This window comes from Epinephelus lanceolatus, chromosome 22 (assembly GCF_041903045.1).
Source record: "Epinephelus lanceolatus isolate andai-2023 chromosome 22, ASM4190304v1, whole genome shotgun sequence".
Taxonomy (NCBI): domain Eukaryota; kingdom Metazoa; phylum Chordata; class Actinopteri; order Perciformes; family Serranidae; genus Epinephelus; species Epinephelus lanceolatus.
Genome location: NC_135755.1, coordinates 15,676,651 through 15,689,181, shown reverse-complemented (window position 1 = coordinate 15,689,181; position 12,531 = coordinate 15,676,651). Strand labels below are relative to the sequence as shown.

Below are 12,531 nucleotides of genomic sequence, written 5' to 3'. Positions count from 1 at the left end.
CTTGTCTTGTGACAACGGATAATAGTCCCACTCAACAGCAACCAGTTCTCCCAGTTCGCACACTATCTAGGATACCATCAAACCATTTTGGCTTCAAGCCAATGCTTCGACTGAAAGATTCATGTGCACTGTTGGAAGCCCTTTGTGTGACCAAAACACAAGGAATTCCCTGAAAACAGCAACTGAACATCTTCCTGGAGAGTACCGATTCACACCTCATCTGCCAAACTGTTGTTTCAACGCAAGGTGAACACAAAATTTCCCTCACTGACTCAGACCACAAGTAACACTTCAGACTGTGAAGAGAGAGGAAGGAACAGTAAAGATAAAGCCCAGATGAAAGCTCATAAACACTCTCATCCTCATACTACACAACACATTTTCACTATAGGCAACACTGTGTGTTATCATATGGCTGCACAATTACAAACAGAATGATATTTAAATAACAGAGTGCTGCTTTCACTTCCATGTTGTGCTACATTCCTGCTAATATACAAATCTTGGCATCAAAATAAGACCTAAAATAAAGTTCTCCTTCACCTGAATTCAGTGCTTCTCCTCGAAGCAAAATTTAAATATTTTGAGAGGCGTTTTTGAGAGATGGATGGATGCGTATCCACCGCTGTATTCTTTTTACAGCGGTCATGATAACGTGATGTGCGGTATCTTTTACAGTGGTCACAGCAGTGTGATTTGCTGTACAGCATTTTATTTGTGGATGTCCGAGTCGACAAGAACGGGAATTTTGGGAGGTAATTCTTCTTGGCCTTCATGCATTCATCATACTGCAGATTGTGGTGTCTTTTTCGAGTGGTTTAACAAGTCTCATGCTCTCTTTACATATGATTCATTCTCTCCTAAATCCAAAATATTTCCAAAAAACAGATGAAGGTTAATAAAGGATGATTTTTGTATTGCCTGTCTGCAGTCGGAACATTAAGCAAAGTTTTTCACAGGCTGTCACTGCAGGATGCACGACGTGCACTAAATGGCATGACAGCTCTTCTTGGGCTTAGGAAGCGCTTGATTTAATATGCAGCAGAGTTTTCTATGAGCGCAGCATGCATTTTAAACGTCAATACAGTCTATCATGTTTATTTAATTGTGAAAAGACCAAATCATGATTGTGATTAATATTTGATTAATTGTGCTGCCCTACTTCATCGTCAGCCCGGGCACAACAAGCTCACCACACGGAATAACAGAAGGCCATACACTGTAATCAAAATCAAAGGCTCCATGGTTACAGCAATCAGAAATGAGCACATAAGTAGCTGCATGTCCATCAATAGGTTTGGAGCAAATAAACTAGGCTTGGCAAAGTCAGAAGTTGGCAGTATAGGCTATGCTTTACATTTTGAAACATTTATGATCCAAGTTTTTATGCAAGCTTACTGGTACACCATGAAGTAATGCCAACAAGACTTAAGAGTCTACAGACATGCTAATGGCTCTGTAAGGCTGAGCTACATGCTAACAGCAGCATGCTAACATGCTCACAATGACAATGTTAACCTGCTGATGTTTAGCAGGTGAAATATTTACTGTGTTCAACACTTTAACATAGCATGTAGGCATGCTGATATTTGCTAGTTAGCAATAAACACTAAGTACAGTTAAGGATAATGAGAATGCCATTAGTTTTGCAGGTATTTGGTCATAAACTAAAGTACTTAAGAAGTTTCAATTTTGACCTGATGGTGGTGCAAGATGAAAAGTCAAAGGTTATTAAAGTTATTACAATTTAACCTGAGGTGGGCAAGACTGTCTGTACCGGATTTCATGACAATGCATCCAACAGTTGTTGAGACATGTCACCATGTCACTCAAAACCATAAATAGCAAACTCATGGTGGCACCAGAGGATAAGTCAGGTTATCACCGGATTTATCCTCTGGGCCTGTACCAAATTTCATAGCAATCCCTTCAAAAGTTGCTGAGATTTTTCAGTCAAGACCAAAATGGTGGATCGACCAAAAGGCCAACAATCCAATCCCTAAAGCCACTCTGCTAGTATGGACAAAAATATGCCATCTTCAAGAAATAAAAACATGTATTGATGACAAAAAACATGAACATATTATTTTTGTAATTTCTAGTAAACTGTTATGTCATGGAAAACTAACCAACAAGGTCAAAAGGAATCTGTCATGCCACTGTGACTTTCAATTTTCAGTGAGGTCGTATGTAATAACCCTGATTTTCTGCTTGCGCTGCACACACACAATCACACACAAAGCATTCTTATCTTTCATTGTTCACTCTAATACTGCCATCACCCTCTTTCTTGTTACACAAGTCAACGGATGAATTGACTGACTGCGTGATCGATGGCGGAGAATAAAGTTGAGTGTACAGGTTCACGGTTGACGGCAGCAGCATGCCGAGTCATTTAATGAGCTCTGGACTGCAGAGACTGACATGAGAGACATAAATTGGTGTAAGTGGTTGCGGAGGATTTATGACAGTGCGGCTGGCCTGAGGAGGAGGAGGAGGAGGAGGGGTCGGGGGGTAGCAGGGGGAGGAGGAGGAGGGCTGTGTCTAATTTCAGAGGGCAAGTTCTTTCTCTGAAATAAGAGGCAAATCTGTCCAGGCTGATCTAGGGTCAGCTAATTCCATCTTAACAGGAACCTTGATCGTGAGGATCTACTGTATGTGTGAAACTGATGTAAGGCTTTCTATAGTAACATGAAACCCAACTACATTTCCCAGCATTCATTCAGCCAAAAGAGCAAGTGAGCGCCGACCTTGGGATTCTACTTCTGCCTCTATTAGAAAACCACAAAAGGTTATTTAATGCTGACCTTACTACTCCAATTTAATGTTGCTATTTGTCCGTTGTGAAGCTGAAGTGACTCCAGATTGACCACATGACTGCTGCTGTACTGTACGCCTCATCATTCAGGAAGTCCTCATTTAGCTGCTGGCAAAAAGCTGTTAACACCTACAGCACGTCTGAGGCGACAGCTAATAAACATCTTCCCCTCTGCATGAAACAGCTCAAACTGTAACAATGGTGATATCGACTGTGCACAACCCAAAGAGGACTGTTATGTTCAAATGCTCCTTTTAATATGGAGTTAAGTGGGATAAAGCCAGAGATTGTGGCATCCTGCTTGATATTTCAAATGGAGCAGCTTTTTCAGCCATTATAAAGTACATAATGATATCTTCATGACCTCAGTCCTATTATAAGAGACCCATCATCTCAGCAGACGTCCAACTGATGACTGTAACTTCTGCTACCACCTGCCTATAAATATCTCTTGCATGCAGCCAGCATTCAGACCCAACATTATGAGCTTTTTTTTCTTCATAAAGACAGGTTCAGTTTGTCTCATTACTCCAGGAAACCCAGGTTTATGCTGCATTTATGTCGTAAATGCAGCATTTGAGTCTGGCACCATTGAGACCTGAGTTGACATTTTGTAGGTGTTCAGCTGTGTATCCTCTGTTTGTCATTCGTCACTGAGGTCACCGAGTTGGCAGCTTGTGGCTTCCTCATAAACAAGTCTCCATTTTCCACAGCAGCACCGAGCCTAAAGCATTACTAAAACTGGGATGGGTACAGCATTGTATATTTTTTGACAACACAGACGGCTTTATTTTTTAGTTTTACAGTTTGTCTGCGCAAACACAAAACTGCAACGGAAGTAACGCCGTTGTCAACCATGCAGTCTTCTCTAACTAATCTAACCTTTTATTCTATTTACAGACCCACAGGACTGCCCTGATCAGATCAAGATGGCTGCTCTCACAGCCCATCAATCGTCATTTCTACTTTCGCCCGCTGGATTCTGACACCGCAGTTGTATCGTGTGTCTGCTTTTGCCATTACAGCACTCCGCAAAAACTTGTCTGTCTTCAAACTGTGTCCCAATCCTCATAAGAACTCACCCACGAAAGTCAACGGTAACACACTTTCAAGCTCATAAAATACAGTGTATGAAGACTATGCTTCTCAAACACACACATACATTCACACACACACACACACTCCTCAGCCCTTCCTGCGGCCTCCCGAGGCTCCTGTGCCTGCACTAAAGCAGTTTATAGAAGCCTCCCTACATGGACACGGCTTCTGGAATAGCAACTGCTATTTGATCTGACTGCAAGTTCTCTCACCTCTCCACTTACGTTTAACCCTCGTACACCTTCTCCCCACATGTATCTGCAACACAGATACTGCACTAATTAACGCCATTATTTTGACACAATTCACCTGGAATAAACTTAAGAGGACCGTGTTGTTTTACCGACGTCAAATTCATGCTAAACACTGTTGTTAGACTTTATGAAAGTGATCCATAAAAAGCAGGAGGAGGCAATAAGGACTCCATCCCTGCTCTTTGTCTTTGAGTTTAAGTTCCCTTGTCAAATGAAAACCAATTTTTCCCAATATTGTTTGCTCATTTTTTGCATCCCAGAGCTCCCTGTAAGTCCTGCCTTTTTGTCTGTTTGTTTACAAATGTTAAATCAAATATTGAAATCAGGTAAATCACTTATTGTTTCTTTGTGGTTTCATTTTAGCCTCTCAAAGAAGTGTGCGCTCAACCGGTCTGGTGAGTGAAAATATGCTGAGAGGTCCAGAGATCAGCTCAACAGGTTCCTGCGCTGGGATCACATGACCCTGACAGAGTGAATCATGGAGAGAATCTAAGAAGACGCCCCCCACCCCTCCATTAAAATTGCATCTTGGGATCACTGTAGCCAGGGCAGTGAGCACAGAAATCAGTGGAGCAGGTCTAATCGCGGTGAATTACAAATCAGTTCTCCAGTTTCTTCACTAATGGTACAAATTAAGTCTGAGAGGAGGGATAGATGTCTCTGACATGTCCCCCGCGCCCTTTAAAAACTCCTCTTTCATCAACTTGCATTAGAATTATGTGATTTAATCCTCTAAAAAGTGATCTGAGATCTTGATGAATACATCCTATCTCAGATAAGAGAGCCGCTTATATGCTACATTATTATGCAACAGCATGTCCCACTGTGAAGGGAACACATGGCAAATTCAGGTAACATGATTCTGCAGATAGATCCATGTGTAACTCAGGCACATTTTAAAAAACACACCACAGTGTTTGGTTAAGGACATCAGGGCAAGGACCTCCACATTGCGAGAGAAAAGTTTCAATGTAGAGCTACAGAAATACGAATAACACTATTAGGCCTAAGTGCCAAAATGTCTCGCACTACAAAAGATGTGAAATCTCTACCTTGGACATTTACATATAGCCATCATCCTGTAATAAAAGACATGTTCACAAAGCTACCCTCGTTACAAATCACTCCGCGTGTACTCTCTGATAGAGAGCCAGAGTTTTAGTATTGTCTCACGAAACACCAGGTAGTAGGTGGGGATCAATGACCCCGTCTGGCTGCTGCACTACTGACTGAGTTGTTAAAGTGCAAAATGAGATTAGACAAGAATAGATTCGATTACGCAGCACCCTAAGATCTCTCCTCACCCACACAGAGGGACATTACATTAGGTGGAGTGGATAAATATCCCATTACTGAATGTAACTTTATAACACTTGAATCTGACGGCGATCAGTCTTTTGGCCACTTCATTCATTTTGCACCCTGCGGAATAGAACAGAGTAGAATTAAATAGCACTGATCTTTTCCTACAGATCAGGATGCATGAGGATTACTGTTACTGTACAGATTACTGCTGTTGGCATGATTATTCAATTTACATTATGCTTATTCTTCTTATATTTAAAGAATTTTATTTAATTAAACTCTAGAAATCATAAAATGATGGGATGAACTTTTCACCATGTGATTTTTGACATATTCACTAAATATCACCACATGTCAGTGTCAACACCGCTCATTACAACGTGGTTAAGTGCAAACCTGACTACGTATGACAATGGACAAAAACACTGGGTGACTATTTTTACACTTCCTTAGACAAACGTCTATTTGCACATACATGAAGACCATATTTTTCCTGTGTGTTTGTATTCACCACAAGGCTAATGAGTCAGCTGAGCCCGGTTGATAACCCTATGTAATGGGTATTTATAGGCTATTGCTAGCATAAGCTTCGCTAGGTAGCCAGCCAGTCATTCACTTAGTTAGCAGCTGAACGCTTTGACTATGTGAAACAGAGGATCAGAGGTGAACTTAAGAGATTTTGCTTTTACTTTAATACATTATACATGAAGAAAAAAGTCGCCGAACATCTATCAGCTACGGGCAAGAATCTGGCGATACGACATATATATCACAAATCGATATGCAAATCAAATCGACTGCAAGCAAGGCAATTTATAACGATTTTTTAAAATCTAATTTTAGGAGCTAGAGGTGCGCCCTTTATGACTCTGCCTTTTTCATAGGTCTCTGTTCTTTGTGGTTATGCCAGCAATATGTTGTCACATGGAGGAGGAGGAGTCAAATGGCTGCAGATGGATTACAACACTGCTACCTAGTGAGAGGGGGTTTAAACCAGGGCCGTCCAGAGAGATGGCTGGGCCCCTGAATGGGCCCTTTACTCAAAATACATGCCCTCTCTTCTAGTAATCTTCTAGTAATCAGTTAATTTCTCACGTCATGTGGTCAAAAACATTTTTAGGAAAGGGGGTTTTCATTGTGAAACATACATTTTTTTAAAGCAAGAATAAATATAACGTTTATTTTTGTAGTTTTAACAAATAATGGTGTGACGACCCTCTCTGCCCTGCCTGCCTTGTTGTGTTCTCCCTTGCAGGCAGCAGTGGGCGTGGCTGAGGGTAATGAGGGTGGTTATCGTTGCTTAAATTTAAGATGAACATGTTCTTTGCTGGCCTCCATGGGCCCCTCCGAGCAGCTGGGCCCCAGGAAACTTTGCCCTCCCCCCCCCCCCCATGGGTGGCCCTGTTAAAATACAACACAAAACGAACCACTGCCACGAATCTTTGCTTGTCTATTATCAATTAAAAATCGATAGTGTTTTTGAGAAAACATTGTACTCTAGTGTATTGATATCTCCTCAAACCCCTAATCAATTAGTATTCCTTTCTCTAACTATTAGCCATGTATTGAGAATCACACATGGTCTTGCAAGTGCAGTGAGAACTAATCTTTAAACAGCTATTGATCACCCTTAAAAAAAGTCACAACTTTTTGTAGATGTGCTCTAGTAAGATCTCTCCAAGCCACTGGCAGAGCATCTGAGTAAGTCAGACAATAAGTTTTGGGAGTTCATGGAAAAATCTACTTCTGGCCTGCTCGCTGGCTTAAACTGACAGCCCAGCCCTTCTTATTTCTAGGATTACAGCTGGTTTGAGGAAAGAATATCGCTTAGTTGGACAAGATGCGGCCCAATGTGAAACACTCTGTCCTTTCGTATCTCATTCCATCTGACACCGTTAGCTAGATGCAATATCTAACACGATTTTTGCCAGCTCCTATTAAATAAAATTCCAGGTCCAAACCGAGCCATGAATCATTTCGCCAGCAATCTGCAAGAGCTGCTTCATGATAAATATAAACCAATGTGTCAGGATGTACAATTCAGACACGCACACAAGGTCTCCACACACACACACACACACACACACACAAGCGCACACTATTTCTAATGTCCGGTATCAGATTCGGCATCACTGTGTGTTGACAAACACTTTACTACTGCGTCAAGTGGTGAGCAGCTTTTTCCACTGAAATTTCAAGGATAGACGGGAGAACAGGTGGCGCTAAGATTTCCTTTCATATGCATTACACTGCAAAATGATGCACTGGCTATATTTATGGGCTGATATCACCTCCTTAAGCTTGATTTTACATGCCGAGAAGAGCAATGGAGTACGATGACCTACTCCCTCGGGAGGTTGAGAGGTGACGACTAAAAAAGAGGGGCTCGCTTGGCCGTGCGAGGTTTTTCAAGGCCTATTATATCGTCTTACATTCAAAAGATTGACAGGTGCATAAGGCGAAAAAAAGAGCGACTCTTCTCATGCATGAAAGACAGCAAAAATAAGACAAATTAAATAAGAAAGACAATTTTCAAAGAGACATTTTTAAAAAATTGCAACAAGAGGAAGTGTTTGACCTGGCTGGAGGAAAGACGGAAAGAAAGATAGAGATGAAGACAGGGGAGGGAGGGAAGTTGGAGCCGAGCAAGTTGAAAAGTATTTTTAGGAAGATGTTTATTTGTAGGTCTGTGAAACCAACCCGGGGTGTATATCTACCAGCCTTGCCATCTCTCTCCCTCTCTCTGTTACCATCTGTTGAGGTCTCTCAGCCTGTCACAGCGCTCTGGCTCTATAGGTGGGGGACACTTTGCACTGGCAGAGTTACTCTGCAGATTCACTGCAACAAAAAATGCTGTTGTTGAGCTGCTCTATGCTTTAATGCTTCACAATGGTGCAGATTAGGTGTTATTAGATTAGGTTAGATGTAATGAGATTGGATTAGATTAGGTTAGATGAGAGCAGATTATCCCTTTGGGGAAATTGTCTTGTGGCGCCAGGAGCACAAAAATAGAATACAGCAAAGAAAATAGCACATAAATTAGTATATATGCATGAATATATTTACACACTTTTAAACTCTGAATATCAGTCTGTTTTTTTTTTTTTACTTATAACATTTGACCAATTGACACCTTTTTGAAAAGAAGGATGTAAATTTTAATAAATTATAGCAACATTTTGGGAGTTTAGAAAGTCAAACAGCTTCTTTACTTTACTTCTTTGCGTCTTTACTTACTCATAGGCTGTACAAAATATATATCAACATCTGCATCATCTGTCTAGTACCCAACATTAAAGAAACAACATTGGTGCAGTCATATAAAAGCATGTATACTGAAGTACAGTCTCGAAAACACTTTTTCGAAAGACTCTTTTACAATAAAGATTTTTAACTTGGTTTCCAAGTGACTCTTATCCAGCCAACAAAGATGCTAACGAAACAGGAAGTTACTGTTTATACAGGTAAAATATAATTACTTAAAACTTAATTTATATTTTTGTATACTGAGGGAAGAACCAGAGTGACATAAGTGACATTTGACCAACTTTAAAGAGCAGCCTAAACAAAAAATGACCATACTTTGTCTTGACTTTGTTTCTTGGTTTTAATTTTTAATAATGAAACTTCAAAAAAATGGGGATGACAATATGCTTATTAAGAATTTATACCATATAATCAGTGTGTTCAGTGTTCAGTCTTTGAATGGGTTTATTATTCACAAATACCCTTTTGGCAGTTGAAATTACTCAGCAGGAGCTTTCATTTTATATATTTGCGATAAATTTCCATCCAAAATGTCCCTTTCATTCCTCTGGTTCTCACATTTGCAAATTCTTGATTCAAATTTACTATACTGTCTAAATTTCTATATTTTAATATATTTATTGCAAAAGTTGAGATGCCCTCTGTGTTTGGCTGACAATTGCAACCTTTATTTATATTTTGCTACAGCCTAAATACTTGTTCCAGCTATAAAGAAGAGCCTTTAAAACGTTTTTAATTAATTAAAGTGCTGTCAAATGATCTGTTCATTTTGTATTCATCTTTCCCCTGTGACCCGGATGTAATGTCGGATGTAATGTCAGCTAGCTAACGGCCAATGTAAGGGCCTATAACATTAAAGTGGTGTAGAAGAAGTGACGAGTTCTGGCAAAATATTTTCTGTACTACTTACCAAAATGTTTGATGCTCAGAAAAAACTAAAAGTTACTGGTACTTGAAAACTACAATAAATTATCCACCGGAGGGCTATTTTCAGCTTGAGCTCCGAGGACCCTCTGGGAGTGGTCATCCAAAATGGCGCCCGCTGCGAACTAAGCTAACAAACTGGGGATAATATCTTTCCACTTAACTAAATCATGGCGGTGACATGACAGTATGTGTGTCAGGTGAACATTTACACAGATAATAAGACGGTATTAACCTTTGCTGGTGTTGTTTCTGTCCCTGTTTTGCAGCGGCGGACGTCACCTGTGTCAGTTGACTTTTAGCTCAGATGGCTAATTAAACGCACCTGTCACGCTCGTCCTCCACGAGGTAAGGCCAGCTGGTCGCCTAGGCAACGGCTACGGTGGCTGACAGTTTCCGGCTAAAAAAAAGTTTATTTTTACGATTTTTTTATTTTTATTTTTCTATTTTTTTGTTGTATTCACAAACTAATTAACACATTAAATAAAGTATTGCTAAGCGAAAAAAAATGCAGATATTTTGTGCACATAATTTACATATATAAATCACACATAATGTATTTATTTCGGCCTAAAATAGCTGTAAAACTGACATAACTCAAAATTACATACGTTTCTTTCTCCCTTGTGTTTGTTTTAAACTTGCCAGGTTCACTTTAATGTTTTTAAAACCCTGATAAACTCATGTACATTTTATAAGTTATGATTCATATTTAGGCGAAAGACTGGGGAGGGTGGTATTATATTTAGACAGTCTTCGCAAGGCAATCGGGGGTAACTGAAAGACAACACTGAGAAAGTTCCACGGCCTAAAATATCTGCCCACACAGCTTCCAGCAGGACTGAAGTGCCAGGTGCGAGGACAGCTCAGGCACAGATGCCCAGTTTCATGTTGGGCTGTTTTAGACTTCACACAGTTTAAGAGGGGGAGGCCAGTGACTCTGGAAACATGCCATTTGTCATGTTAAAATGCATTAAAGTCACTCATTAATACTGTGAGGGCATGGGTCAATCCGTGCGTAATTACGTACGGCGGCATAAGCGCAAGCTTCTGCTCAGAGCCTCCACATCCACACCTACCTTTCTCTGCTGCTTCTCCCAGGCAGGGTCCAGCAGCAGGTCCCTGTCCCAGTCCTCCTCTTGGGTCATGTACGCCTCTTCATGGTGGATCGTGTAGGAGTTGCTGTATTGAATTTGGGTTTCGACAGCTGTCATCGTGCCGCCTTTGTCAGGACTTCACGTCCCCCTCAGCTTATAGTAAGGAAAAAAAAGTAATCAGCAATAGACGCCGCCGTGAGGGCAAGAACCACCTTGAGACGAGGGGTCTCGCTTTAGGGGGGAGAGATAGTTAGGGGCTGCAGAGACCAGACTCCACTGGTGCGAGGTGCCTGTGCGGAGGTGGTGCTCCCACTACCAGAAAACCCTGCTGGCCCGGTGCTCCTTTCCTGGTCAAAAGTGGCACACGTGACCGCACCCCAATAAGTATGGGAACCGACAGCTTGGGTATCAGGTTCTGACCCTAAAAAGGCGTAAAAGGCGGGGTAGTCTCTCTCAGGCAGAGTTAACACGCATGTTAGTGGCGAGGAGGGATGTCAATTACGCCCCTTGCGCCAGAGAGGTTTTTATGGCCTGTGCAATGCACCTGTTGCTGTTAGTGATCCTCAGTGGCAAACCCAGGCCTCTGTAGTTTCAGCCTACCTCTCCTAGAAGACAGGATCTGAAAACTAAAACTCAAATTCTACCCTTAAAAATGAGCTTGAAACATTTTCAAGAGGTCCCCCTACACCCTCTGAATATAACCCCCTAGCACTTGCTTAAAGGGTTATTTTAGTACTTTCAAACCTGTCCCCTAATTTCCCATGTTTTTGTGTCTGGGGGACTAATGGACACAACAGGTTTCACAATTTACTTCTACTAAAAGCGCTATGCCACTGACAGGCTCAGATTGTTACTACAGGTGTCTGACAACTTATGGAAAGGATCCCTACAGAGATAGACCTTTTTGTCAAAGAGTAAGATCCTTTTTGTTTAACCAGAAGCGGACCCAAAACCACCACTGCCAAACTCCATTTAAATAATCAGTAATTTAAGAACGCATAGAGTCAGCATATTTGCACATCTAACTGGATAAATTTAGGGTTTATTTCAACCAAAACAGAGCTGGTAATAATTGGAACAGTGGAAAGACCAACAAAGATGGATTTTGTGAGTTTGGTTCTGCTTCTTTTGACTTTGAATGAAGTGTGTTTGATGATGATAAAATTACTGTTTATTTTGATGGAGTCTGGTGGGTTTGATGATAGCGATTTCAGGGCTATTTCTGATTAGACAAAAGGATTTTACTCTTTAACAAAAAGGTCTATATCTGCAGGGATCCTTTTCATAATGTTGTCAGACATATATGATAACAATCTGAGCCTGTCAGTCATGGGTGCAGATCTGATGACAAGTTTGGGGGGGACACAATCAGTTGTGATTTTTTTTTAATTGCACGCATGCAAATCATGCCCACAGAGCGCTTGAGATTGCCAGCATATTTCACGATTTCATAGAGGCTCATCACCATCACCAAGTCATTCAAAAAGCACTACAAAGAGAATCATATGCTTACCTTTACTGTTTATTTCTCTTAAACAGCCAGTAGTACATGGAACCAGCCATCACCCTCCTTTTCACTGCTTCGCTGTTAGTTAATGCTACTTCTAGTTTCAGGGTCTCAGGCATGTTATGTCCACTCACGTTCTCATCTCTCGCCTCTCACGGATTCCCATTTCTCCTCATCATCTTCCCTTTCTCCCAGTATATAGGACTACTGTATACATTTGTTCAATTTCAATCATTTAAGCTATTTAGAATTGGGGGGGAC

General features: G+C 41.0%; 1 protein-coding gene across 1 annotated transcript in view; it reads right to left on the bottom strand.

Annotated features, from left to right (window-relative positions):
- The window catches only part of actn3b (actinin alpha 3b), a 52,741-nt gene extending 41,623 nt beyond the window's left edge, over positions 1 to 11,118 (bottom strand). The window contains exon 1 of the mRNA XM_033609323.2: positions 10,746 to 11,118. Coding sequence (XP_033465214.1) covers positions 10,746 to 10,880 — 135 coding nt within the window. The 5' untranslated portion in view covers positions 10,881 to 11,118. The remainder of the gene's footprint in view (positions 1 to 10,745) is intronic.
- Between the last annotated feature and the right edge of the window lie 1,413 nt (positions 11,119 to 12,531).